Here is a 27,668-nt window from a genome sequence, read left to right on the forward strand (position 1 = left end):
GTGTCAATGAACGGAATAGTCCAGTGCTCAACCGCTCAAGCTCAACAGACGAAACCGAGTTAAAATACTCATCAAGATATATCTCACATCCGCTCACATCCCCGGCAGCACATGCTTGACTCTCTCCTCCTGAAAATGCACCTCGTCCGGGGCCGGCGACCCGTCGCGTCTTTCTTCGGTCACATTCCACTGCACCTCCTTCATAATCCGGACTCCAGATTCATTATCAGGGACACTGCCATGCTCCGCGAGCTCAATCTCGTCTTGGAGCACTGTGTGCTCGGGTCTTCGTCGCCACGACCGGGTCGTGCTCGCCCCGCCGTTGTAGCTTTTGAAGTAGCGGCCCGCGGAGGAGCCCTCCCCGATGAGCTTCGGAGCGTAGCGGCGCAGGAAGTGGCGCATAAACGGCAGACAGGCGCAAATGATGATAAAGTTTGCCTCGACGTTGCTGATTGACACGGTTAGCTCATGTATCGACTTGAGGAAACGTCGGTTGGAGCGCTGATATAAGAGTAGAGAGAAAGAAAAGGGAGCATTACATCCAGAGATCCGTCCATGCAATGCGGTAGGTCTTGTCGTCCGTCTGAAGAAAAGGGAAGAGCGTTACCAGGCGGATGATACTGGTGATCACAGTCCTGATGTGTTTGAAGACCCGTCAGCTGTTCACGAGTTCCAATTTATAAGCATGATGCCAATTTATAAGCAGTCATGCTGAAAGGTAGGAGACTCACGCGCAGCCGACAACAAACATAAAGAACAGGCCGATCTTCTGGATCGCCGGCATATTCAACCCCCACACAACAGGTATAGCGACGAGGATGAGCGCCACATCTGTCACCGTGTTCGTGACCGCCGTCGCAACATAGAGGCTATTCTGGTCCACGCATGTTCCTGGCAAGGCCATATTCCACGCCCTTTCGATCGGCTGGCACGCAAAGATCAGCGCGAAGGTGATGGCGATACTGTACCCGACTACGACGGCGGCGATCACGTACAGGGCGTACCGGTAGAGTTGTTGTTGGCCCACGATGCGGTAGTAGAGGATGATGAGGGAGGCTTTGGCCAGGGCGAGGGATGGGACGTAGACGATACCGGCAGCGAAGACGCCCTAGATGAGATTACTTTAGGACTAGCCGGGCGATCTAGGGGAAGGATGAAGTGACGGACTTTCTGGAAATCGAGGAGCATTTGCGGCGTGATGTTCCAGATGTGCAGGCCGATTCCGCCGTGTGCGTAGCCATCTTGTGGGGATTAGCCATGAGATCTATATGACCCTAGATCTGGCATGGAAGGACCGCCAACTTACAGAGACAGAGGACCTGCGTTACAATGGCGAAGAGCTGCGGTGCGTTAGCATGCCCTCTTGACCCAGATATCAAGAAGAGAGGCAAGGTACCCAGGCTCCGATCATCGATACTGGTCGCCAGTTAGCACGTCGAGAAGTGGAAAGAAACACAGCGCCGGGCAGCTCACTATCGTCCCATCCGAACTTGCGCAGCAGTGCAGCCTTGGTGTACACTCGCAGCATCAGAGAGAGCGTACTGAAAATCAGGCCCGCAATCACAATCGCCCTGCTCTCGGTGTATAGCCACGGATGAGAGAAGTCAGGATCATATGTCTCACCCTCTGGGACAGGGACAGCACCGGGGAAGTCCGTGCCCTGGGTTCCGGCCATGGTGGTGAAGCTATCAGGCTCGAGTTCGAAGACGGCGACGCGGGCTATGGCTCAGGCTCACGGCTCATTCACGTCTCATGCGTGTCGGAAGAGGCCCTGCATAAATAGAGCTGATGCTGGGTAAGCAAGCCACAGGCCAGACTACAGATCATAGATCACAGCCGCTTAGGAATTGCAAATCCTCTCGGCAGGGGTAATATTCAGGAACCATGACAATCGGACTGCAACAGTTGGTGATCGCTGCTGGCGGTTCCCAAATAAGTAAAAACTAAGCTTGTCTTGCAACATTGCAGGATGTAGCGTCTCTGTCTATCCCCGGAAAGCACCTGAGTATCCGGCTGAACAGACCACCTTCCAGCCTGGGAGACCGCTGCGACAGCCAGGCAGGGCATAGGGGCACAAATGCGGAATGAATGCGGAATAAATGCGGACATTAGTGATGACAATAATGCTCATCATCCGCCACCAAGCAACTAGGCAGAGGCCGGGGCGTGGAGATGCCCCAGAATTCAAGGTTTGCCGGGGCCGTATAGAGGTCTTGACAGGATCTGGACCCCTGCCAGTTCCAACGCAACGATTTTCAGAGCCATAGGGGTGGAATCACGGATCTCATCGCCTGGAGAACGGGCATGGATATCTGCAGCCATCTTCTAGTCATCATCAAGTCGATATCGATATCTACTGCCCCGGTACGATTTATAATCACTCCCAGGGCTCGCTGTTGGGGTACCGGCGGGTTTTTCTTCTTATCTTCTGCTCCCCAGCCCGGACTTGATCCTGCATGATGGGCCGGGTTACCGTGGTATTCCTGGTCCTAGACTTGCCACGGAGACGATGAAAAGGGAAATGAATGGATCAAGGTTCCCGAGTCAATGGGCTCGTCGGCGACCTCAGCGACCTACGCCACCGGGGCGGGAGAGCCCGGTGGATGCGGTGGATGGCGGCCTGTGCCAAAAGGGGCAGCTGGGGCAGATGAGATGAGAAGACCGGTTTATCGAGTTCTCGCGCTTATCGATCGGCATCGAGATTGCTGCATGAGACTAGTCCGTGCATGGCGGCCCACCTCATGCCGATGGTAGAGGTCGCTCTGATGGCCCTGGCACTGGCACTGGGCAGGTCCGCTGCGCTCCGTCCCTTTCGTTAGTCTGCTCGAGTCATGGAGGCGCCTTTGACAGAGCGTGGGCTGACTCTGTTCAGTAACAGCACGATTGATAGACTATCTTTTCTATTTTGACCTTGCGCTGCTCACCGAGGCCGTACAGACAGTGAAAACGGTTGCGTCGATATGCAACACTCCTACCATGCGCAAGACATATACGAAAAGCCCTTCCACTCTCCGACGGCTCTTAAACCCCGTCTCCGAGGCCAGTCCCCGGTCCTGTGGATCAAATTACCGCCCGGTCTCCTAGTGAGCAATGCCTTGTGGGTCGCTAGATCCTTCATGCCTTCCCCGGCGTTAGTTGCATCTGTGGAATGAGGACTCCACAGGCACGGCTTACGTCCCGCTCACAGACACGGTCAAACTTGACCGGTGAGGTTTATGCCCAACTGCCAGACAGGAGCCGTTATTGAGTTACGTCCTGCTGAAGAGGAAGCAATTTTACCGGGTTCTTGGTTTGTATAGCTTATGAGTGCCATTATTAACAATGCTTGTCTCGTCTACATTCTGTACGGTCTAGACCGATATCGATAGTACATACATCTTCTCAGCCCTTCAAAGGCAATGGAAGGAGAAGAAAAGAAAAAAAACTACGCATCGCCGACTTTGAATCCTCCCGGGACCTGCGTCTGGAAGACTCCATCCGGATCATACCGCTCAGCCACCTGGCGGATGAACTCGACATTCTCATCTCCGTACCCTCTGAGCGGGTTCTGCGAGACGTCTGCGTAGTTCAGATAGATGTACTCGTTGTACTTGCCAATGCTCTTGGCGTACTCATCCAGCTCAGCCATGGCTTCTCTGCAGAGCCGCTGGAAGAGCGCGTCATCGGCCGCGTTGTCCCAGGAGTAGTCGTACAGCACCTCTGAATTCAGATATTAGCAAATGTGAACAGTCGAATCTGTTCGGGTTATAGGGCAATCATACGCAGCATGTTCTCATCGAATCGGTCCAGCCCAAGGACATTGCCGACCCCGTTGTTCTGGTTCCGCTGCCAGTAGATCTTGGGCCAGGGCTGGATGATCACCATGATGGACCAGTCCTTGCCCCGGGCGACGGGGACGGCGGCTTCGATCTTCTTGTTTAGGATCTCGATGGTCTTGTGGAGAACCGCGGCGCTGTTTAGGTAGGTGCTTGTCAAAAAGACATCGCTGCTCCCGTTAGCAGGATGCGTCAACCTGGGGCTAACTCGCCAGATGGAAGAGGGGAGAGGGGGTTACAAACCGGTATCCAGCGGCCTGCTGCAGCTCACTGGTGAGATTATACAATGTCGCGAAGCGGTTCGAGGACGAGATGCGAGGGATCTTGGAGAAGTCGTCAAACGCAGCAGGGTGCGCAACCGGCTTCGTGTAGTCCCAAGGGCTGCTGATGAGTGTCTTCCGCGTGGTCGAGTTGTACTGCCAGAGGCCGATCCAGGAGGCATATGGGTCGTTTTCGATGTTGTCGATGAACTTGACCAGGGCGTCGATCTGCTGGTTCGTGGTTGAGTTGTCGAAGACGTTGATGCCACCCCAGAGGTGCGCGTTGTCGATAGCCTTGAGCTCGTACTTGGTCACAATGCCAAAGTTGTTCGAGCCGCCTTTCAGGGCCTTGAAGAGCTCGACGTTGGTGTTGTTGTTGGCGTTAACAATGCGGCCGCTGGCAAGGACAACCTCGTAGTTGATGACGTTGTCGCAAGCGAGTCCGACCCGCGCGGCGTGGAAGGAGTTTCCGCCTGGACAGTCAGGTAATCAGCAATTCTTCGCTTCGAAGGATTAGGGAAAGGTGAAATCGAGATACCTCCAAGCAAGAACCCTCCAACGCCAACCGGACCTGTCCTGCCACCAGGAACGACAACATTGTACTCCTCCAGGGTCTTATAAACCGCCTCCCACCGCGAACCCGGGAGAATAGTCGCAACTTTGGCCTCCTTGTCATAGATTGTGCTGTTCATCAGCGAGAGATCAATGGTAGCGCCCGTCTCGATGTTGTTCGACCCAGCCCAGGTCATATGTCCTCCACTGCGTACTGCGAACTTGCAGGGCGAGTTGCCGCCGGCACCAGCCAGTGTCTGCACCGCAACCGAGACGTCGTCGGCAGACTGCGGCTGCACGATACAGGTAGGTTCCAGCTGGACGTTGACGGCCCAGTACGAGGTCACGGAGGCGCGGTAGGCCGCGTTGCCGGGGAAGACAACCTTGTCACCGATGCTGCTGCTGAACAGGGCGGCGCACTATCCGTAGAGACGAAGAAAGTCAGCGGCTCCTTTCTGGCCTGAAATCTTGAAATCTACACTGGACGTACGCATTGATCCGCAGAGTACGACTCTGCAGCTGTGGCTACAGTCAACTCAGGTGCGGAGAGACTGAGCAGCGATGCTGTTGCAACAGCAGGAGTGAGCCTCATTATGGGCAGGGATTAAGGAATATACAGACAAGACGTAGTCAACCGGTTCCAGAGCAACTCGATTAGTTGAGGGTGTACGGAGTACCCATGACTCTTATACGGGAGTCAGTTCAACGCTCTAGCACTACCGAGGGGAGCACCGCAGCTAGACAAGAGGTAATGACTAGTGACTAGACAATGGACATTGGATGGGGCACTAAAGGCCCGAACAAGAAGGCGAGCACCGGATGTCGCGGCATCCGGCATTTGCAACATGGTTAGTGCACTTGATCGAAGGCTCCAGCAAACTCAAAAAGAGATGAGCCCTTGACGGTGCCGGTAGAAGTGGAGGGCATGAACTGTGTGGAGATGTTGCCGGCCTTCCCAAGCTCGCCAATCAGGCCTGGTCTATACCCCAATAGGAAAAGGAAAAGCATGGTGTTTTATCGAGATTTGCAGGGGGGAGGAAATAAGAAAAAAGAAAAGTAGAAATAATAGAAGAAAAGAAAAGACGCCCTCAATATTATAGCAATTCTGTTATGCTGGTAATGTACTGAGAAGGGCAGAATCAAACAAGCCCTAGCTAGTAGTAAGGTCGTAAACGTTACCGCGAGCCTGGATAACCAACATCAGGATACTGATCTGCGGTGCTTGACGGCTATATGATGACTAGTGGACTCCATGGAAGAAGCTCGACAGTACAAGCAACACGGATAGCGCTGCAGCAGGGATGGCCACGACCATGTGGGCGCAGACTGTAGAATTCCGTCTTACTCTCGGGATGCATGGGTTCGATCAACACGGGGACCTTGGGCCTTGTCCACTTCCAGGCTCGCACAGACTTAGTACTTTTTTTTGTGACTGACTCATTATCCCAGGGGATGTGGGGGAGGGCTGACTCTGTTGGTCGCCATTGAGAAGCCAGTTCCTCTCCAATAGAGGTGGTCAACGAGAGTCCACTTGCGCTTGAACGAGCCCAGCCATTGGACGTTCGATCCCACGCTATTGGAGTGTAGTTGAGCATCACCGCCAATGGTCAGTTTATCTAAGAGGTAGTAATGAAGCGACATATGGCACAAGACATTATTTTACTGGTATAAGTTGCACTTGGAATGTGCCGGGCCCCACTGATCGATTCCATTACCTTGGGAAAATAATGTTTGTATATTGTTACTTCAGAGGTATTCCTGCCAAGCCAATGCAGAGCCTGATCGGCTTTTAGTAGACCTCCTGGCCAGTTTAACACACCGAGGCCGTGGCCGCTACTCGGCTTTTCGCCAGCCCAGTCAGCCAACCAGCTATGCAGTCGGTAATACCTGCGGAAGATCCGCATCCATATTCATCCTTCATTTGAGCTGTGCGAGTAAACATGTGATCGTCTTCGAGATCGACCCGAGCTTGGAAGCTCTGCAACAGGGCCGTTTGCACCTCAAGACATATCTATCATTAGCGACGTAATCATTATTTAATTAATATAACCCAGTGATAAATAGAAGGTCTGATGGTGAAGAAGCCATACAGAGACTAGAAGTCTTATTACCAAGACGTAGCGCTCACCGGAATATGAAGAATCACTCTTACATTTGCTGAATGGGGATGCCCTACTTCGAGCCTTCATATCGATTAAGCTATCAGGAATTGTATCTCCGCCTGACTGTTGTCGTGTATTGTAATGACAAGAAGCCTACAGAGCCAAGATGATCTCTTGCTCTCATGCCCTAGTGGTCTACGCTACCATGCACCAGAAGTCACTTTCAGCACTGAGGTGGCCCCTTTCTTTAAAGTGAACGGTATATGTCGCCTTATACTCGCAAGCCGTAGTCTCCAGCCGTGTCCTTGTCATTCAGATGGATGGTTGTCGCGGCAATACTGAAAATGTGCCATGGTTGCTCGCTTTCAATGGGTCATTATACCCATCATGGTCGATGACTTGATAGGGCTTGTCTAGCATACAGGAGCGTATCCCAGACCTTGTGAGCTTTAATGCTAAATATCAGATATATGGAGTTTGATCACCGCTATGTATGAGACACGGCGCCTCAAGCCGTTCTCCCAAAGGCCTCCTTCGTCCCTAAAATCTACCTCGCAACGCCAAACCGAGTAAGCAAGGGATCTTCTATGAGTCTGTCCGGGCAACTCGACACCAACGACAACATCTACTCCCCATCTGACAACACTGGGAGCACCACCTGCCCTTCCTCGATGACACCGATATGCGGCGACCTCACCGCCTCGAACTGGTGGCTTAACAGGGCTCCCCAGTCCAGCCGATTCAGCTCAAATCCGATCCACGAGGTCTGCACGTAGCTGAAACCGGGCGCGTCTAAGAATGCAGTTGGAACAAGGAGATCAACGCCCTCCAGCTTGTTAGCCAGTGCAACGACATCGTCTGGAAGCTTTTGTCGGCCGGGAGAAGGGCTTGTCAAATGATACTGCCAGATGGGCAATGTTTTGTTCACCTAGTATCTTAATAATCGGTACCGAGATGGAAACGTACTCCAAAAAGCAGCCGAGCTTGTTCGGGTGGAACTCCTGGCTTGTTGGTGGCTGCCCGTCGATGGCGACGTTGAACGTGGACACGCGGTCTCCTTCCAGTGTCTCTAGCGGCGACTGCACTGCCATGAGGGTGCGCCAAGCAAGAGCCAACAGAGCATTGTTGGTCGAAATCCACGACTAATCGAACGGTTGGGTATAACCGGCCAGGGAAATCTCTGCCTTTAAAGCCGCTAGCGATTCTTTCGAGAAGTGAAATGGAAGACCTGGCCCCGGTTTCTCCGCGACATCATCTTGAGCGGCGCTCCCTGCGGTGTGAACGAGAGGAGTGTATATCCTGGATGATCTTCTAGCTGCCTGAATTCTTTCCTGACGGTTGCATGGCCTGCTCCCTATCCTTCCAGACGGCATCGGCGAGTTGAAACGGCTCCGCAATGTCGAGGCCCTGCGTGCGCCGGCACTCCTCTGCTCAGATATCGGTCCAGAGGTAGAAGGACCTGCCGTCGCATGCCATGTGCACAATGCACCAGGTCAGAAGAAGCTCCCTGCGGATGAACTTGGCCTGCACAAGAGGCATGGGTAGCCGCTCCCCTACCAAGGGCCACATTGAGCGTCGACGGAGCGTCTCGGCTTGAATGCAGCTACGGGGAATGATTCTGCTTCCAAATCGGCGTAACTAGATGGGAAGGAGGAGCGGATATCTTTGACGAGGACTCCTTCTCTAGAGGCTTGATTTCTTGTTTCTGAACTTCATGACTCCTACCTGCCGCGACCCCGGGTCACACCGGCTTCATAGCCCACCACGGGGATCCGCTTAACGAGGGCGTCGTACCCGGCTTGGACCACTCGGGAGGCTTCGTCGAGGTCATAGTTATCTTGGAGCCGTAAAGAAAAGACATAGCTAAGATAGCCTTTAAGACTAATGCGCTCGAGAACCGCGGCTCTGGGGTTCCGTGGTCTTCCATACTAGATGAGTGGTACGCCCGTCTGCTGGAGAGCGAAAGGAGTTGCCTCGATCTGACCACTGCCGTAACCGGCGCTCTGGGACAGTTCCGGGACGGTCGGCCCAAAATTATCTCCCTGATTTGTCGAGTGCTGTATAGGGTCAGTCTCATGGACTAGCTTATCAAGACCAGGCTCTCCCAGGCCTGCTCAGCTTCTCTTCTTTTATACGATCATCTACACCTGTTCTGCAGCAACACAAACTCTCTATTCTCTTCTTCTACAAGGGGATGATCCCCCGAAACGACATCTCATAGTCTCCATGTTTGCCTGGGGAGCAATCACACTATTTCCACGTCTACTCGTCTGGAGATGTAGGAGCACTGGCTGCCGGCCACTCATTTATTTTGAGCCAAGTTCAGTGGCACCGAGGGGGAGTGTGTTGATACCAATACCTTTCTCGCCGCAGTCAACATTATCATTCTCGTCTCTCCCTTCCCGCGCATTCACAGATTGCAGATGGCTCTGAGGGGTCTTGCGGTTTGCGGTATCATGGCTGTGGGATTTTGCAAGTGCCAGCCGGACGCGTTTTGTCCCAATACCCACAAATCCCACTGATGACGGAGCTGAATAGCGGGCCTTGGACAACGTCTGCGGCGCAAATATGTCCGAATCAGCTACTTGCGCATCTTCGAAGGGCCCAAAATCTCACTTGGTCCATTGGCCTGTCTATCTGGCCGACCATTGTCGCGACAATCTGCGCCTGCCTCCTTCATTTTGTGCCCCTTGCTCGCGTCGCCACCGATAGATCTGAGCAGTTACAACTCGCACACACTCTCGCGGCCACACTCAGGGCCGTCCCAAACAAATCCAAGATGTTCCGTGGTAATTGAGACTCGGGTAGAGTCTCCGCCACAGGGGACGGAGTATTCTTTAGCGCGTGATAGAGGGGACGGCTGATTCAGAAATTGGGCTGACGCATTGTGACTGCTGGACGCCATGGCTCTTCTGTCGACACCTTGTCGTGGATTCTAGTCGAGTTGACTGTTAAGCAAGCTTCAAAAAAGAGCCCATGGTTGTTCCCCAGCTCGTGGATGAGACATACAGCTACCATGAGCTATTAAAAATAAGCATGCGATGATTGCTATAACAGAAGAATATTGTAGATATAGTTGCCCACTCTACCGACGGCTTGCACAGCTCAGCTTGGCATTTAGGATAGTAATCCCCAGAACCATCCTTGGGAACATCCATCAACCATCGGCTACCAACTGTCTGAGGCTGGTGGCTTGGCTTCCTGTCGCCAGGTTCCGGGCTATGGAGCATTACTAAAAAAATGCCATGACAGCCTAAAAACCGTACGCTAGGACCAGATAGGCTAGATTAAACGGGAGTGGAGATCTTAAAACATGCCCAATATTATCGGGGGGCTTGGACCGAGGCCATCTCCCCGTGTGCGTCGATGGCTGCCACGGCACTTGGTGCTGCTGCCCCTGCTGGCTTTCTAGACGGTAGTCAACTCAATACATACAATTAGAGCATGCCTGGTAGATTAGGTTATATGCGTCGTTATCTTGGTCTTGGTCGCCTATGCATTCTCAGACTTCTGTTCAGTCTGTACTCCTCGGGCATGCCTACAGGATTCGACAAACCCCCGTGAGATTCGACGTCGTCAGCTTTACCCCCTCCACAAGCCTTGAGGCCGCTGGAGATACAATGCCAGAGATCTTAATGGTTGGCTGGCTAGCCGCAAAACGAGGAATTAGCGCGGTCCCCGGACACTATAGAGCATACAGGAAGGGCCCATAGAGCTTTCACCTATGGAGTAACTCCCTTCTTTCTTCGTAGACGGTTCGAGATTCGTTGATTATTGAATGTGGACGTAGTTAGTGACAGTGGCAGGATCAGCAATAATGATTCAATTCATTTTCAGTCCTTTGGTGGAGGGTCTTCAGGAGGATATACGTTAGGGGTCCTTCCGAACCCAATTGCTCCTGTTCCTGGGACTACAAGAACGACGGCAAAAGTAGGATAGGGTTGCCAATGCTGTCTGAGAGCCATTGTGCGGATACCTTGATCTTGGCTGTATACTACATTCTCATTTGGCATTGTCGAGTAATGATACAAAGATATCCCATCCATGTTATACTAACCCAGTCAGCCATAATCAACCGGCCCATCACTACCCATCCACGCCCTGCATATGTTCTGCTGTTTTCAAGAAGGAAAAAGTGCAATAAGTGGCCAGACTCAAATGGCCCGTCTTCCGTTTGCCTGGTGAAATGAGATTTACTGGACGAGGAAGGCGTCCTATCTATTTTGAACATGACCCAACAGATCCCGCCGTTCTTGATTCGTAGATAGCTTGAATGACCCTAAAACCAAAGGAATGGATAATCCTTATTAAAGCAACCCATGGACAGGAGCGATTACTCTAATGGTGGGCAGAGCGCGTTCGCGTTTACCCTATTTAACCGCCGGGAGCGCTGCGCAGCCATTCGAACAACCCCCGACTCCGAAGATATAGAAGATATAGCCAAGTCGGTGCTGTAGCCAGGGAGGCTGTTGTGAGTCAAATAGACAAAAACAGGATTTGGAAAAATATTTAACCTGAACATCACACTCCTTCGTCCCGCTGGGGCCGTGTGATCACCAAGAACCAGCCAGCCAAGAGAACCACAGAGCTCCACCGGCAAATTCGGCCCCATGGAGAAACTCTGATGATTGTCTGTATATGATCCATAGAAATGGTGGCCGAGGGCAAGGAGGCTTCGATGAATGTGACTGCACCGATCCATATTCTATAGCTCCGACTAAGCCTCCGCCGCATTATGTGTGGAGCTTGACAGGTGACGGCCATGTAAGATAGACGAGCACTAACTCCGCACCAATCATGCGCAGAAGCGCCGTTGGTGATAGGATTCTATGAGCAAGATTCATTAGTCTGTTCAGTCTAGAACCCGACAATCCGCTCTGTTGCAAGGACGTTTAATGTCAATTGCGGCTGAATGGCCCTTGGGCCATTTTTGGCCCCCAGAAGGATTACCATAAGGGCCAACCATAGAGCCAAACTGCCGGTAAATCGACCAATCAAATCACTTGATGCCGGTGGATTGTTTCTGCAGACTCCTGAAGAACTCGGCGTGCACTTCAGCTGAGATTGCTTATTCGTCGTCCCGTGTGCCGTTGGCCCCGTCGAACGTGACCGATGGGAGTCTCAGTGAGTTTGCAGCTTCCACCCAGAACCTGCAGATGGTTCATGCTCGTCGCTTGCTTACCTGTCTGGCCTTTCGTAAAATTTATCTGCACCGGGCCTTGAGCTCCCCCTCCTGCCGGGTCGAATCCGACAGGCCGTGTCAAGATACCGGGACGGGGTGCCTTTTCAGTTTGCCACAGGTCCTCCTTAATCGTAGTCAATATGCTATCTGATCGTCCAGAGCCAAAGATCGGCCTTGCTCAACGGTCTCTAACTCTCTGAATCCATCTCCTGCTCCCGTTGACCCCTCTCCCCACCTGAAGCTCCTGGCTAGCCATTCCGTAATGATGAGGGTGCCCCAGCAGGACTCTCTGGCTCCTCTTTAGCGCGTTGCCACAAGCAGGCCCCCAATTAGTTTATTATTGTCACATCATCAGTTTCAGCCGCGGCCATGACTCCTATACCCTTGTCTGTTGACGTGCGTGGCAGTGTTTAGATCCATATACTCTGGTCTAGTACAGCCCGTTGGCTACCGTGGTCGTTGTGTACCGACTACGCCCTAGTGGCTGTCGGCCTTTGGATGTACTATAAAGCATACCCTCCTCGCTGGTATTCTGGGAAGCATCAAACCAATACAAGCAACGATACCAATCAGCAGCAATGGAACAATTGAATATGGGTGGTCCTCTCTCGAGATGGTGGTCCCATACCACGACCACTTACTCGCCCACGACAATCGAGTTCTTCGGCAGCGCTGCCGTCCTCTTCATCGGCTTCTGGGTCCCGTCTCTTATATTCACCTGGATGGACACTCTCGGCCCGAAGCACATCCCCTGGCGCAAGATCCAGGCCCCGGCTAGACAGCCCCAGTACGCAGCCGTGAAAAAGGGGCTCATTAATTCTCTTCAGAACCAGCTCCTCACGAGCGTACTGCACCTAGCATACCTAGGCATGCTGCACTTCTTCACCTCCGGTGCAAAGACCACGATATACAATGTCGATTCCGCCCTCCCGTCCCCTACCCGCATGGCCCGGGACATTGTCATCAGCATCGTGCTGCAAGACATAATCTTCTACCACTCCCACCGCGGCCTGCACCACCCCAAGGTTTACAGACACATCCATAAGAAGCACCACGAGTTTACAACTCCGATCGCCTTGGCTGCCCTCTACGCCCACCCGGTCGAGTACTTCCTCTCCAATATCCTCCCCGTCGCCCTGCCGCCTGCGTTGCTGGGAGCGCACATCGTGACCTTTTGGTTTATGTTAACGTGGGCTTTGCTTCTTGCTATTATTGCCCATTGCGGATATGAGCTTCCCCCCATTTACGGCTGGAATATGGAGGTCCATGACATGCATCACGAGCTATTTGTGGGCAATTTCGGTACCATTGGGCTTTGCGATGTGCTGTATGGGACGAGATTGACGGATCCTAAGGTTACGAGGGTTGCGAGAGACAGGTTGAAGGAAGATAAGGCAGCTGAGTTGCAGTGATTGATTATTTTTGGTCGCAGGAAGGCGGAGGTACTATGTATATACACTGCGATGAATAAGTTGCCCCACTCTTCAATTAGCATCGTGCGTTTTTATTATATTGTGTCCTGTTATATTGTAGCTAGTTCGGTTATATGTTGACGCGTTTGTAGTGGATTAACTTGATTCTTGATGTTGGTTTATCAATATACAATACGCGCTTCCCGATGACAGATACCAACGGAGGATTTTATCAGCGCAAAGAACATAAGTAGCAACGCAGCCAACCCGCTCCAAAGCAAGGGTGTTCTTGGATTAGAGCTAAGAGACTGACAGGGATTTTTTTTGCCATCAGACGAGGCAGCGCAGATAAGAATGGAAACTACAATCATGGCTTAGTGCAGGCGCTACGGGGGCTCACATAGCATTCGGTATAAGAGTGCTTCGTCCAATGCTAGATAAGGCTGATGGCGTCGTAGCGTCTCACGGCGGTTTACCCAAGTACTGTCGAAGAATCAGCATCTTTGAAGGATAGGGTTAAAAAGAAATCCGCGATAACTACCTTTTTTTGGGCCCTTGTGTTATGGACTGGCCTCCACGGTGTCGCTAGACCACTTGCCCTACGCCGCGGGCACCTGCGGGCATTTCGCAGGGTGTTCTGATGTTTGTGTAGCTTTGCTCTGCCATGGCTGCTCAAGTACCCTCTGAATATCAGTATCTGTTCCCATCACTTCAGGTATGATCTTGCACGTACTTCGGAAAGGAAGAGATACATTTGACCCTTGTATTGAAGCATTACCTTTAGAAGGGATGAGTGACGACTTACAACTTTCAGGTCCCATTGAGAGGGTAAGAGGTAGCTGCCGCTACAGAGAGGAGTAAGGCGCATATGTAGATCGACCTAATAAAAGAATATGTGTTGAGTATGTAGAGATCAATAAACTGCCTGGTAAAATAATCAGTAATATCGACTGTGCCAGATATTAATCAGACTAAATCTTAACCTTCATAATCTGGAAGAGTTCTGGGCTTTGATTGATTCTCGCCTCAGATTGATATCAAGATCTCGACAAGGGCTGATGTCTTACAAAGAGCTTTTTGAGTGTTTCCGCCTTTATTTGGCCTGAAGTTCGCTTAGTATAAAAGTTCAACTTACAGTGACAAGATCTCAGACTATCACGCGCGGCTGGACAATGGGACGCATTTCAGATGAAATAGGGAATAGCAAGAAAGCATTCAGATTATTATAGCATGCAAGGTGTCTGTCAGATGAATATCTGGAGAAGCTTTGAGGACGGGTGGGCTATTGCTCAGACATAATAGGGGTTTAAATGCAAGTTGCAAGTGGTTATTAAAGGGCTCAAAACAATTTGACCATATCCTGTATTAATGCATCAAGTATCGTCCATGGACTCATTCATGTACATCATGGCGCTTCAGGCGCACGCTACGTGACACGCCAAATATAACTATACATACCCTTCTTAAGCAGGGGGATTGATATTCACCACAGGAACAACAGTATCCTCCAAGGTGACCGCATCCTCGTTCTCCTCTGCGATGCCAGAGTACTTGTTCAGCCACCCGAGCACCTGCTGGTGCCACACAAGGCTGTTCTCAGGACTCGTAACCCTGCACCAGTTAGCATGCTGCAGTGTAAAAGGCTCGGAGGCAGGACAGGGACATACCAGTGGTTCTCGTCGGGGAAGTTAAGGAACCGACTGGGAACACCACGCTCCTGAAGAACGTTAAACAGACTCAGTCCCTCCGCGACGGGGAGACGGTAGTCGAGATCGTTGTGGATGATCAGATGGGGGGTGGCAAATCGCAGAATACGCTCAGGCGCACTGGGGTCAAAGCGGCGGTAGTTATCACGCACGTCCCAGAATGTCCCGTTGAACTCGCGCTCCATGAACCAGAGCTCCTCGGTGGAGATCTTGGCATCAGCAACGAACGTACCGTCGTGCGTGACGAGCGCCTTGAATTCGCGGCCCAGATCGCTGCCCTGGATCCAGTTCACCATGAACCCGCCGTAGCTGGCACCGGCGGCGACGCCGCGGTCGGTGTCGACGTATTCGAGGTTATCGCGGACATATTCCCAGGCCTTGACGAGGTCTTCATAGGGGGCACCGCCTAGATGTCATGTTAGCAGTGTTTGGCTTGACTTGGTGATTGGGGAGGGAGGCGCACCCCAGTCGTTCTGGATGGCGTCGGTCAGTTCATCGCCGTAGCCGGTACTACCGGTTGGGTTGGGTGCGACAACGACGTAGCCCTGGTCGGCGAAGACCTTGGGGTTCCAGCGGGAGCTCCAGGAGTTGTACCATGCGCCCTGGGGTCCGCCGTGGATGAGGAAGGCCAGTGGGTAGGTCTTGCCCTTGTCGAAGCCCTCGGGGTAGATGACCCAGGCGTGGATCTAGAGGTAATTGTCAGCCCCTGATCAGCTAAACAGAATAAGCTACTTACATCAGTCCAGTTACCAGCGAACCAGATATCGCTGATATCCTCGGGGCCGAGACCGCTAAGCTCGGGGTCGATCTCGTGCGCAGAGACCAAGTTTTTGATGGTACCGCGCTTGGGGTTCAGGCTGACGAGGTCGACGTACCAGCTGGAGTAGAGAGTAGAGCCGGTCACGACGAGGGTGTTGTTAGAGGCGAGGTAGAAAGCAGACGCATACTTGCCGTCGGTGAGCTTCTCGGGGGTAAAGTCGCCAGCGGCCTTCTTGATGGGGATCAGGAACAGGTTGCCGCTACCCTCGTCTTCCGAGCCAGCAACGATGGTGCTCTTATCCGTCCATTTGAGCGAGTCGGGAGATCGGTCCCACTCAGTGGCCAGCGGGGTGATCTTCTTGGACGCGAGATCGTAGATGTAGATCACGCGGCGGTCAGACTCGTAAGTCGGATCCTCCATCTGCAGATAGGCGAGGCTCTTGCTGTCAGGGGAGAAGACGGGGTTGTTGGAGTCGCCTTCGATGCCCTTAGGCGCGAAACCGGGCCCGTTGATGGGGACCGGGGTCTCGGAACCATCGTGAGGGACGAGATAGATGTAGGCAGTAGTGTGGTTGGCCTGGGGAACATCAGGAGCCTTGCTCTTGTACGCAACCCATTTGCCATCCGCAGAGATGTCGTAGTCCGACGAGCCTCCAAAGGGAGGGTAGGGAGACTCGGCGTTGGGAATGGGCGCGACCAAGTTCTTCAGACCTCCAGCAGAAGCGTACCGCGCGTGCTGGGTCTTCTTCAGCGTGCCGGAAAACACAGCATTGAAGGTGGTGGTGAGGTAGGTATCCCAGTGACGCACGTAGATGCTGTCATAGATGCGCGCGCTCGACAAATAGGTTTCAGCCAGTTCTTCGTTGTACGCAGTACCGTTACGGTAAGACTGAGCATAGGCGACAAAATTGATGTCGCCAGACTTAGTGGTGACAGCCTTGAGGCCAGAGAACGACGCCGGCAGAGAGGCGGCCTTGTACCTGTCCGGGTCAGCTTCTGCACACCAATATCCCAACGCATATGACTTACCCCGAAGGAAAGTTGGACAGTCCTGAGATCCAGAGCTCGGAGCCGCCAGGAATCTGGGCATTGGTGCCATTGATGTACAGCAGGGTCGAGTCGTTCAGCCAGACGATCTCAGAGACATTGCTGTCGTTGGTGAGAGGGGTGATCTTCCCTGAGCGGAGGTCAAGCAGATTCCATGCAGAGCTCGATTCGTGTGTATCAAAGGAGTATTGGGAGGAGGAGAACACGGCGACGTTCTATCTTGTCAGCACTATCCTGCACAGCTCCAAAAAAAAAAAAAAACGGCCAACGCCAGACTCACCCCAGAGGGATTGGGGATCGCCTCCGATCTGCGGGGAGCACTGATCAACTGTCTTACGCGGAGTCAGTCACGTCGACTCCCAATTCCAATGCGAGTCAATAGTGGCACAGTGTCTGCTTACTCGGGGGTCAATGCCAGCGCAGACGAAGCTGCAGCCGCGAGCGAAAGCCACCGGAAGGCACCCATCTTGAAGCTGAAGATAAGCGGTCCTGGCTAAGTTCACCAACAGGGAGCAGGGCAATATTTATAATGACGAGCGGATGGTGCAATCTACGCGACGCCGGCGATAACCAGGTCCAGGCACCTCCCCCGGCATCTCCGCACGCGCCACTACATGTTTTGTTTCCTATTGACCTTCCAAAAATGGACAAGGCTAATCCTTCCCGGGCAGGGATGGGCATGCCAAGCATTGGGCGGGGCCGAAGCCTACATTCTTGGCGAATCGTGTTGCGGGCCTGGAGTGGAATCCTGTGGAAGCCCGCCAAGGTTGCAATGCCAAGAGCCTATATAGATTGATGTAACCTCTCTCGGTGTCCATCTCCGATTCAGTTGGTCCTTGTCAACTCATCTTATCGGATTCTTGGACCATCGCTTATTGTCGTGCCATCAGGCACGTAATTTCAACCTCGTAGCTCGCTTATCGCAGGATTCCGCCGATGCTCTATCTAAAATGAAGCCTCCCAGCCAAGAAGTCTCCAATCGCACGATACGGTCGGGCATTATACCCAAGATTATCAACCGAGCGCGTCTCCTGGCTTGAAATTACCCTCAGATGATTCCCACTCACTCGCCGCATATGACCCAGGAAGCCCATGAAGCGACTACCCGCTTGAGTTTTTGAATGTGGTCAGGCGTAGAGTAACGGCGATGACTGAGCGCTCTGCCCTTCGCCAATGACCTGATACTTTGAGAATGAAAGCCATAAATCAACCTTTATCAGCGGTTCTACGTATGGGGAACTCTTCTGATATGAATATATCATGTGACCATCATGTACACCAGGTGTACACGATGAGGCCTGACTTACGCCACGTGATATAAGCGGCCTAATATCTGACCCCTCTTCATATCGTAGTACACACAAGAGAGAACAGATCTATCGTCAACAAGATAGAAAATCAATCGTCATATGGCATCCGATCCTTAGTAGGCTACGTCCGTGTAGTTGATACAGCTTCCTTCTGCCCTTTCCCCTTTGAGCGTATCCACAACATCTTCAAATGCGGACGCGAACTTCCTTGAGTGTTAAGCTGGCGTCTATGCTCGTCTACTCGCAATTAACGCTTGATTGCGGCCGGTTTTCTGTGCTGCATTGTCGGTGGGCAGATGTGCTGTGGCCCATGGCGCAATCTATTCTCTTTACCTCAGTCACAGAACGGGGAAAGACCGGTAAAGCTGTCGTATATAGTATGGTCCCTCCTGGGTTTGGGCAAAGATCGATAGTCGAGCAGGACAATAAATCTATCGAATTATCACTGGGTTATCTTGGTGTTTACACAACATACAAGAAGAATGTCGCGATAATGTTGTGGTGTGATACTTTACCGCAGGACGTTCACTGTCCATGTCTACATACTCGACCATTTCCTGGTCAGGCAGTCAATTTCCGCGTCAGTTTTCGAGCTTTCGAGCTCCGTTAAACGCCGAAGCCATCGTGAGATGTCCAACCGATCCATTCAACTGTCACTGAAGACGGGTACGGGCACCCTGCCCTAGATGGGATTCTCACCTCTCTGACGGCCCGTTCCGGGGCACCTAGAGGCCCGCACTCGGTCAGCGAGTGCGCCCGCGGTAGCCGAAGGCTTCTGGAGCGGATCGAACAACCGTTTGCCAGACTTGTCTGGCAAAAGAGAGGACTTTGTGCTGGAATTGTTCAGGGAACAGCCTGCGGTTGTTGACCAACCCAACGCCCGACCATTGACGGTTTGCAAGGGAGACAACAAATGTGACAATGTTGAATTCTCCTACGACGCCCGTAAGCCGGCGTTGAACGGCCTTACATTTCACTGCGAGCCCGGCACCATAACTGCCCTGTTCGGTGAATCCAGTGGAGGAAAGACGACTGTTTTCCGTCTGCTTTTCCGATTCTACAATTCTGGAAGAGGCCGAATTTCGGTCAACAGGCATGATGTGGAAAACATCACCATTGACTCCCTCTGAAAGCATATCGGAGTGCGTGTCGCAGGATACAGTTCTCATCGGCTTCCTAGACGAAGAACAGAAGAGGCAAGTGATGTTGGAGCTTCTTAATCCATCGAATAGGCTGTGGACGGATCTGATCGGTAGAGACATGTTCAGGATCATAACCCGAAATGACGCATAAGAGCCCTAATTAGAATAGCATTGAGGGAAATTTTTCGTCAGTGCGGGCTGGCTGTCTTGAGGAATCGATGGCTGCTTGCCTTCACCCATGGGGCAGGATGGAGCCGACTTCCGCGTGCAAGGCCCGACTCTGAAATCGCCATTGGGACCGCGGCCGAGCGAACATTTCTCTGTCTGTTTAACTTAAAAACTCAGTCTGGGCCCTGCTCCGTCAATGATATATTATACCTTGGTCCGTAGTATTACCATAGTAGTGAAGAGTCAATTAGTTGGCGTTATTGTGTTGAAGATTGATGCAAACAGGGCACGTCAACGTTTAGACTTCTAACAACACTAAATCTCAGATGAAAGAACTTTTCGACATTAGCGAATACAGGGCTTCGTAAACAAAGCCAAGAAATGCCATATACCTGCTGCCTTAAGTTGTACAAATCATTGCTCCGTGTCCGCCTTGGAAGGCATCCATATCTAGTTATTTTACACCCGTCAAGTTTCTTTACTTTGACGTAACCCTTAGCTTTTCACTCAGTCCTCATCTTAAACTTACGCCATCCCAAGTTAGAGCCGACATTCGTCTCTATTCCCCTTAGGCATAGATTCGCTAAACTAAGAATGTGCGTCCATACATCAAATCGCCGCCTGTAGCAGTATGATATCCGAAGTACATTACGTGAAAGGCAACAAGACTCGGTCCCATTACAAAAAAAAAATACTTCGGGCCATGTCATATCCAATACTTCACCTAGCTGGTCTAGGTCATCACGTTGCCTAGAAACGGGTAGAATGCTCAGTCCGACCTCTACGATGCTCCTTGATAAAAAGTTCTGGTAACAAACACCGCAAGCCTACTTAGTAAATCACCATTTTGTTAAATAACGATCTATTTACTCCGCTTCCTTTCCCGGGTATCATAATCATACAGACGCTCTCCAATGACCGTAAAAACGCCAAGGCTATATGCTTTTTTTTATATGCGAAATGAGTGAAGAGGTCCTTTCCTTCCCCTCTCTTCCATTAATCCTTCGAGATTGGTTCAGAATCAGTCCATGCGACTCGCTATAGTTGTTTGAAGCTGTATCGATCCAATGTTGTGCGTAGTAGTCGCGCAGCTTAGGGTTTGTCACGCGGACGCCCATGGTACTGGTGCGTGTCCGGTTATCCAGAGCCATCAGTGGTGCGCACTGGCTAAAGACACCAGATCAGACCTAGAAATCGACATCTATATCAGGGATCTCGAGTCCAACCCCTGCCCGGCCCATCGCCCAGAGGGGAAGTTATACACGTCGTCCCAATACTCCTTCGCCGCGAGACCAGGGCCCCATTCCTTCTTAACGGCGGCAAGTCGCTTCTTAAGTTTGGCGAAGTGAGACTTCTTGCTCAGGTCGCTCATGGCGTGAGCGCCGTCATGGTGCTCAAGTGAGGTGACTCGGCTGACGTTTGCGCTCGTAGCAGCACTTGTCGCCGCGCTTGTGCTTGGTGTGTAGCTCATGTTGGTTGAGATAGGGGCTAGTACTAGTAAAGTTAGTATGATGGACATTATACCGGTATGCTTAAGTTTCCAGGGAACCTACCAGCCAGTATTAAACAATAAATGATATAGGAAAGTATAGATTCCTGTCTGACAGTCGAATTGAACCCAGCTATTCCTCATCGACGCTCCAGGGCATACTTATAGCTTCAGGCATGAAAAATTGCACCTATAGTGGCCGGTTTTTTTTCGCCGAACCAAGCCCACGATATCGCCGACGCCGACTGAGTCATTTTTTGGCGAACCAGAGTTTGGGACTGATGGGAGCAAGGGCCTCGACTCCCTCGATCGGGCATGATTCAGCCTTAAGTTGCTCCTTTTAGGAACAATACCCGTCCCGGCCAAGGCAGGGAGGAAAATTTGCCATGCCCTTATTTTTAGATGTGCTTCGAGGATCAGTCAGCACGGTGGCATGGCTGTTTGACAGAATGCTATTGGCTGAACTGGCTGTATATGGGGGAATCAATTATGTCAGCTATGCTGAGTACCTCAAAGTGCCGAACAATCTCCGGCATATCGCCAGGCCTATTCCGCTCACTATGACGTGGCGTGGTTACGGCTTGGCGGCCTGATAAACTTGTTTCCTACCGCCTCACTGAAGAATGTTTGATTTGGCTATCAAGAACAATGGGTCCTCGGTGGCATTAACCGGTTCGACTTCGGCATGCCGTACCCGACCTCTTCTCCTTATCATCCAGCGCAAGAACAGATGTCTCTACGCTCCGATGATTCGGAAACTCTAGATAACAAGTCGAGGAGCTAGTTGATCGTCAGGGGTCAATCTCCTTGCTTGAGTGCGGCTTGCTCGGATGAGTTACATAGTCTGATGCAATATCAGCAAGGAAAAGGCATGAAAAATTCCTCATCGGATGGGTACCTGCGCGTGTTCAGGAACGGGACCAGCCGTCAAATTGGATCGGCGAAGTCGAGTGGGCCATATACTTCCCCTTGGCGCTTGTGATTCCGGGCTTTTCTCGTGCTAGGTTTAATATGGAGCTCATAAGGCCTGACTGCAAACAGATGAACAGCAAGCCGTCAGATTTACCACCTGCAGACTACTTGTTTGTCGTGTGAACGACGCGTATCTAACGTGTTATCACCAAGTGCACGCCTGTGTAGCAGAAGTACGGTGGGTCTCCAGGACAGGCACTTGGCATTTGGGTAAGCGTACCCTATAGTCTGTGACCCTAACCCCTTTGTAGATGAACTCTGTCACATCGGTATGCTCCGGAGTCAATAGAAAAGTTGCCCTCGCACAGTGGTGCGCTCTCTTGTAAGGGAAGTTTACAGCGGCATGTCAATATTCGCCATAATCTCTCAACGCTCGTTTGAGTTACTGGGCTAAATTGCAATACGACGTTCAATAGAACGATGGCCCGGAGGACCATGAGTCATTTCTTTGTTGGTGGCAATAGCCAACGCACACCTCGTCGTGCTGTTTAGCCTAGTACGAATTTTCGATCGAGGATAATTGAAGCACATTTGCTATTCTTTCGCTTGTCCAGCTTGTCTACTGGTATGTCATTCCGCCACTTAGAGGCCAGACAAGAATCATTTCCTAATCCGCACACGTACTGGCCTATAGGGATTGATCACCTGTCTGGCTGCACTCTGGGCTTCCTGCCTTTCTGGAACTATCTGGTTCCTCTACTGGAACCTGCCCTCCGGGGCTGCTGCCCAATGACATCTCCCTACACTGGAAGAATAGAGAGAGAAGACTCTTCTTCCTCGGTCCTGGTTCGAATTGGCCATGTGCAGATCTTTTGCAGTATAATAGTCATTAAGAGAGCAATATGATTCAGGATAAGCATAGCACTGGCGGAGAACGACTGCAGAACAGTGAGACGCCGCAACTTCCGCGAGTATGGAACAGAGTACGGTACAGAGAAGAATAGATGCACGAGCAGGAACCGTACATTCAAACATGAGGATTCCAAGAGATACGCTGGGCCAGTGTATCGACGCCTCTCCTATCTGTATTTCCCGGCGTTGACTCGGCAATACTACCAGTGCTCGGTTGCTCGACTTCTTCGATATCCACTGCATCTGGGGCCCGATCTGTATCTGTCCCGATCGTAGCGTCATTCGTATTTGTGTAATCACTCAAGTTATAAGTTGGGCCTAAAAACGAGGCCCTCCTGACGGTAGTTCTCCGCTTTTCCTGTGTTGTATTCGTGAGCGCCACCAACCTCCCCAGGACCGCAAGCTCCAGCTTGACTTTCACACTGTATACAAACACCTTTAGGCAGACCTGCAACGAATACAAATATATGTACTCGATGAGTATCACGGCGATGTCGAGGGCGATCGTGAGCGCGTTGATCCCGAGCAGCTCATGCATGATTCGCTTGACCTGGCTCTTCCCTTCAGGACTGATCCGAAGAAGTCGGACTGCGGAGTAGACATAGAACAGGGAGAGTAGCAGTTCTTGAATGGCAAACCCAGTGACTTGCAGCCGTTCGGTGACGTTGTATGCGTAGTTCCACGACGGCTCCGTTATAAACGCGGAGCCGTACATGGAGACTGAGTTGGGTACGACAAGGACGATTGAAACAGTAATGATAACAAATAGCATAATGCGGAGGATCTTTTCATGGTAGAATACAAGGTAGAGACGCGAGTAGAGGATCAATGATTGAACGGGGACAATGCAGAGGAACCCCACATATCCGATCGGCAGACTAGCTGCGAGGGGAACAAGGTCAAAAATATGCAGAATGGTTCCAACCACATAGGGAATGATGCCGATCGATGAGATGAGGAGGGACCAAAAGTAGAGGCCGCGCCACTGATGGAAGGTCCAGCAGACGAGCACGACGAGCTCGAGCGAGTTGAACAGGGCAAGGCAGAGAAAGACGGCCGCTGTCATACGGAGCGCAAGACTGGCGCTTTCCAATCCATGCTTGAGGCCCAAAGGGGGTGCATTCAGATCCATATTGGTGGGCAGGCATCATGGTTATGTCTCAACCTCTGAAAGCATCGGACTGGGTTATGAATAGCTTCGCAAAACGGCCAAGGCGCGATACTAACGAGTACTCTCGGGTCAGTAGCTCGTTGTCAAGCTCTCCCCAGAATATAAATCGATGTCTTGCAATGTCTGGCAATGTCTGGCGATGTCGGGTATGTGCACGTCAAGAATGGGTTGTCAAAGTCTGGTTCAACCGCCGATACCGCCAAAGTTACCCTGGCATGACCTCACCAGGTAGCATAGGGCCTTCGACGTACCAACTGCTTAGTTGAGAAAATGGCTACAGTATTTACGCTTCGCCGACTCGCATTATAGACATACTTTCCCACTGCTCTAGTTAAATGAGCAGCATTGGAGAATCCTATATACTGGGTATAGCAAAAGCCGTGTATGCCCAGTCTTTTATGAAGCGTCAGAGAAAGAGATCCATGTATCGAATCAAACATAAACCTAATTTTTGTTCGCAATCTCCTGTAAACTAGCTTTGGATACGAGTGTATCTGAAGTATAAAGGGAAAGTTATCCCGTATGTGAATCTTTCGGCGCGTATAAAAGTGCGAGTTTTCAGGTGTGAAACTGTCAAAAACTTTGAAAATCTGTCTGCAAAGGGTTCAGCCCGCTGGGCTGCACGTGCTAGCCCCAGGGCTAATGTCTTCCTTACGAAGCTCTCCTGGGCAGCGGGTGGCGCAATGGGACAAGACCTTCCAGGCTTCTTGGGCAGAGCACTAACGTGCCCATCTTGGCTTTCGGGAATCAACCAGAATTGCGGTGTAGTATTCTCCATTCAGTCATCATGCATGCTCTACAAGAATGGAATTTGAGCTAGGGCACAGTATAGCAGAGCCTAGATCAGAGCAGAATAGCCAAGCCATTCATGCCGTCACGTGTAATTCATCAATACAGATGTAGTCAGACAATTCTATACGGAATCTATTTCCAGGAGGTCCAGGCCGAGGAAGCTCCTGGGCTCTGCCCTATGTGCCCAGTGTTAATAACTATTTGGCCGGACAAATGCATATATTATCGCTGCAGACTACGGACAAGCATTTCCGGTAGTGGAGGCAGCAGAATTCCTGGGATAGGTCATCTGCTGCGCATGTGCACCGTCCCTTGTCTGCAGAATTTCCCCGGATTCTCCCTAGGTAGTGCTCCACCTATCCAAGCAGATTGGGACGCATTCTTCAGACATTTTTCTAGGCATTCTCCGGTGGGTATACACAAAAGTAAGCAGATATTATTCCGTTCCACCAATCGCTTCGTCGCCTAATATATCCGCTGTCACTTTGCAATAACGCCGGGACGCCACCGGAAGGGCAAAGGCGGGCATTTACCCATATTAGATGCGGATGAGGCGGCAGTGTGAAAGCGCTTATAAGACGTTGGTTGTGCCTGTAACTCACGAAACAAATCCACCATCATAATCGAGTGGGAACTCTATGTTTACTCGAGATGAGGCTTCACGCACCCATTCTGTCTCTTTTAGCTGCCGCTGCCGGCACCAGCGCCGCCGGGGTGACAGGATCAGCCGAGGGCTTCGCGAAGGGCGTGACTGGAGGTGGGAGTGCGACGCCGGTTTATCCAAGCACTACAGCAGAGCTGGTCTCGTACCTGGGAGACAGCTCAGCCCGCGTTATTGTCCTGACCAAGACGTATGGCATGCCTGGGGAATGCAATCGTGGTGCTAGAGGACTGATCACTACACAGGTTTGACTTCACGGGAACCGAGGGGACTACGACAGAGACTGGCTGCGCCCCCTGGGGCACTGCGTCTGCGTGCCAAGTGGCCATCAACAAGAACGACTGGTGTACAAATTACCAGCCCAACGCTCCGTCGGTTTCTGTGACCTAGTGAGTCACGCTTGCTCTTAATGCAGTTATGTAGGTACAAGCTAAGACACCAGTGTTGCAGTGACAACGCCGGCGTGTTGGGTATCACTGTCAAATCCAACAAAAGCCTGGTTGGCGAAGGATCAAGTGGTGTGATCAAGGGCAAGGGTCTTCGGATTGTCAGCGGTGCGAGCAATATCATCATCCAGTAATGCCCTCTATTGGCTCTTTTATTCTGTAGAAGATCGCTAATATGATTACAGAAATATCGCTATCACGGACCTGAACCCTAAGTATGTCTGGGGCGGTGATGCAATCACCCTCGACAATGCGGACATGGTCTGGATCGACCATGTCACGGTCAGTCTTCGGGAGAATACCTAGCAGGAAGGGAGAGGAGACTAACTCCGTATACGCAGACTGCACGTATTGGGCGCCAACATCTTGTCCTGGGGACATCTGCCTCTAACAGAGTAACCGTTTCCAATTCGTACTTCAACGGCGTGACCTCCTACTCCGCCACCTGCGACGGCTACCACTACTGGGGCATTTACTTGACCGGCTCGAACGACATGGTCACTCTGAAGGGGAACTATATCTACCACATGAGCGGTCGCAGCCCTAAAGTCGGCGGGAACACCCTTCTGCATGCGGTAAGAACCCAGCGCAATGAATAGTCCCTCCCATTAACATTCTTCAGGTCAACAACTACTGGTATGACTCGTCCGGCCATGCCTTTGAAATTGACTCTGGTGGCTATGTGCTTGCAGAAGGCAACGTCTTCCAGAATATCCCTACTGTTATTGAAGGGACCGTCGGCGGCCAGCTGTTCACCTCCCCGGATTCCAGTACGAATGCAATCTGCTCGACATACCTGGGCCACACCTGCCAGGTCAATGGGTTCGGGAGCTCTGGCACGTTCAGTCAGGCAGACACGGCATTCTTAGTGAATTTCCAGGGCAAGAACATTGCGTCTGCGTCTGCGTATACGGTTGCGCAGAGCAGTGTTCCGTCCAATGCTGGGCAGGGGAAGCTGTGAGGGTACTATGTGCTGCTTGGGTTTGGCTTGCAATACTTGGCTACAGTGGCTCGCAGAGATTATGACGGATCTCAGAAGAAGTCATTTCTTATTACTGAGAATGGACTGTCATTCTTTTGAGGCTTTCCTGGATGAACTAAAATCTACTCCTACTGCAACCCATCTCACCCTAGCTTGTAGGCTGCCCATAAACATAACAGTGAGCGCAATAGATGAATCCTTGTAACCTACTGCTGACATGGAGGCTTGCCTACTTCCGACCTCTGCATCTCTTCCAAGAGCTTTGCCAATCCCCTTTGGACACTTACAATTATGGACTGTGACTTTCCGCAACAACAACACACTACACGTAATAAGTCCAATTCAGAGACTGCATGGATTATCTGGAAGTTTGATACACTGGTCAGGAACTGCGCAAATATTCGCAAGCTTTCTGAGGGTGATGAATTAAATCAAATAATAATAAACGTATAGTCATACAAGACAATGGCGTACGTCGTCAAAATATATATTTCAGCCGAGACGGACATCTTGACGACAGACCTGCGATCGGAGCAGACTCAGGGAGACTAGAAAATATACAGAGTATATGATGAGTTCGGCTCATAGGACATGGTATCTGAGCTCTAGTCCAAATGTTCATGGAACTTTCATCGAAATTCGCTGAGGGGGTGTGTCGACCAGAGAGGACCTCCTCTTACTAATCAATATCCAGCACCTCGCTCGTCCAATCATATGAGGCAATCACACCGCCATAGGCGGATTGCAACTATCTATATATTAACTGAATTATCTACTGATATCGAGAACATTCTTTCTTGAAGCCTTTGAAAAGGCATAAATAGCCTATACAGATTGTAGTTAGAAGA

General features: G+C 51.4%; 10 protein-coding genes across 10 annotated transcripts; 4 read left to right on the top strand and 6 right to left on the bottom strand.

Annotated features, from left to right (window-relative positions):
- Nucleotides 1-93: 93 nt before the first annotated feature.
- BDW70DRAFT_163701 (uncharacterized protein) lies at nt 94-1,675 on the bottom strand (the record flags this gene model as incomplete). Its single annotated transcript, XM_073741345.1, has 7 exons — nt 94-448; nt 540-635; nt 732-1,108; nt 1,168-1,241; nt 1,307-1,340; nt 1,397-1,416; nt 1,474-1,675. The coding sequence occupies 7 exons, from the start codon at nt 1,673-1,675 to the stop codon at nt 94-96; spliced, it is 1,158 nt and encodes a 385-aa protein (XP_073592094.1).
- A 1,749-nt stretch (nt 1,676-3,424) lies between these two features.
- Nucleotides 3,425-5,219, bottom strand: BDW70DRAFT_171503 (FAD-binding oxidoreductase; the record flags this gene model as incomplete). The annotated part of the gene is made up of 5 exons (XM_073743237.1): nt 3,425-3,699; nt 3,762-4,012; nt 4,059-4,548; nt 4,614-5,046; nt 5,118-5,219. 5 exons carry the CDS (start codon nt 5,217-5,219, stop codon nt 3,425-3,427), a joined length of 1,551 nt encoding a protein of 516 aa, XP_073592095.1.
- Nucleotides 5,220-7,354: 2,135 nt separating this feature from the next.
- On the bottom strand, nt 7,355-8,957 carry BDW70DRAFT_153493 (uncharacterized protein; the record flags this gene model as incomplete). Its single annotated transcript, XM_073739652.1, has 6 exons — nt 7,355-7,594; nt 7,632-7,871; nt 7,958-8,048; nt 8,189-8,321; nt 8,477-8,632; nt 8,918-8,957. The coding sequence occupies 6 exons, from the start codon at nt 8,955-8,957 to the stop codon at nt 7,355-7,357; spliced, it is 900 nt and encodes a 299-aa protein (XP_073592096.1).
- A 273-nt stretch (nt 8,958-9,230) lies between these two features.
- BDW70DRAFT_143648 (uncharacterized protein) lies at nt 9,231-9,564 on the top strand. The gene has a single exon (XM_073738129.1). The coding sequence runs from the start codon at nt 9,251-9,253 to the stop codon at nt 9,524-9,526; it is 276 nt and encodes a 91-aa protein (XP_073592097.1). The 5' UTR covers nt 9,231-9,250; the 3' UTR covers nt 9,527-9,564.
- Nucleotides 9,565-12,489: 2,925 nt separating this feature from the next.
- On the top strand, nt 12,490-13,323 carry BDW70DRAFT_171504 (sterol desaturase family protein; the record flags this gene model as incomplete). Its single annotated transcript, XM_073743238.1, has 1 exon — nt 12,490-13,323. One exon carries the CDS (start codon nt 12,490-12,492, stop codon nt 13,321-13,323), a length of 834 nt encoding a protein of 277 aa, XP_073592098.1.
- A 1,174-nt stretch (nt 13,324-14,497) lies between these two features.
- On the bottom strand, nt 14,498-17,353 carry dppV (dipeptidyl peptidase DppV). The gene is made up of 7 exons (XM_073738130.1): nt 17,237-17,353; nt 17,116-17,167; nt 16,818-17,050; nt 15,766-16,768; nt 15,493-15,715; nt 14,991-15,435; nt 14,498-14,934 (listed from the first exon to the last, which is right to left on the bottom strand). The coding sequence occupies exons 1-7, from the start codon at nt 17,299-17,301 to the stop codon at nt 14,787-14,789; spliced, it is 2,169 nt and encodes a 722-aa protein (XP_073592099.1). The 5' UTR covers nt 17,302-17,353; the 3' UTR covers nt 14,498-14,786.
- Nucleotides 17,354-20,213: 2,860 nt separating this feature from the next.
- Nucleotides 20,214-21,289, bottom strand: BDW70DRAFT_143653 (uncharacterized protein; the record flags this gene model as incomplete). The annotated part of the gene is made up of 1 exon (XM_073738131.1): nt 20,214-21,289. A coding segment is annotated over exon 1 (313 nt), but the record flags the coding sequence as incomplete, so codon positions are not given.
- A 1,364-nt stretch (nt 21,290-22,653) lies between these two features.
- On the bottom strand, nt 22,654-23,900 carry BDW70DRAFT_171505 (uncharacterized protein; the record flags this gene model as incomplete). Its single annotated transcript, XM_073743239.1, has 1 exon — nt 22,654-23,900. One exon carries the CDS (start codon nt 23,898-23,900, stop codon nt 22,884-22,886), a length of 1,017 nt encoding a protein of 338 aa, XP_073592101.1. The 3' UTR covers nt 22,654-22,883.
- A 1,482-nt stretch (nt 23,901-25,382) lies between these two features.
- On the top strand, nt 25,383-26,799 carry BDW70DRAFT_163708 (polysaccharide lyase family 1 protein; the record flags this gene model as incomplete). The annotated part of the gene is made up of 6 exons (XM_073741346.1): nt 25,383-25,582; nt 25,638-25,781; nt 25,843-25,968; nt 26,024-26,120; nt 26,180-26,413; nt 26,461-26,799. The coding sequence occupies 6 exons, from the start codon at nt 25,383-25,385 to the stop codon at nt 26,797-26,799; spliced, it is 1,140 nt and encodes a 379-aa protein (XP_073592102.1).
- Nucleotides 26,800-26,913: 114 nt separating this feature from the next.
- On the top strand, nt 26,914-27,396 carry BDW70DRAFT_143658 (uncharacterized protein). The gene has a single exon (XM_073738132.1). The coding sequence runs from the start codon at nt 27,038-27,040 to the stop codon at nt 27,248-27,250; it is 213 nt and encodes a 70-aa protein (XP_073592103.1). The 5' UTR covers nt 26,914-27,037; the 3' UTR covers nt 27,251-27,396.
- Nucleotides 27,397-27,668: the final 272 nt, after the last annotated feature.

The sequence above is a fragment of the Aspergillus foveolatus genome (assembly GCF_047715535.1).
Source record: "Aspergillus foveolatus strain CBS 279.81 unplaced genomic scaffold BDW70scaffold_76, whole genome shotgun sequence".
NCBI lineage: Eukaryota > Fungi > Ascomycota > Eurotiomycetes > Eurotiales > Aspergillaceae > Aspergillus > Aspergillus foveolatus.

What these genes read in the sequence shown, in the direction of transcription:
- BDW70DRAFT_143648 (XM_073738129.1), top strand. Translation starts at nt 9,251, where the DNA reads ATGACGGAGCTGAATAGCGGGCCTTGGACAACGTCTGCGGCGCAAATA.
- dppV (XM_073738130.1), bottom strand. Translation starts at nt 17,301, where the DNA reads ATGGGTGCCTTCCGGTGGCTTTCGCTCGCGGCTGCAGCTTCGTCTGCG. An exon ending in TCGCTGGTAACTGGACTGAT is followed by an intron (nt 15,716 to 15,765) that starts GTAAGTAGCTTA and finishes AATTACCTCTAG; the next exon opens with ATCCACGCCTGGGTCATCTA. An exon ending in TTCCCCGACGAGAACCACTG is followed by an intron (nt 14,935 to 14,990) that starts GTATGTCCCTGT and finishes TAACTGGTGCAG; the next exon opens with GGTTACGAGTCCTGAGAACA.
- BDW70DRAFT_143658 (XM_073738132.1), top strand. Translation starts at nt 27,038, where the DNA reads ATGGAGGCTTGCCTACTTCCGACCTCTGCATCTCTTCCAAGAGCTTTG.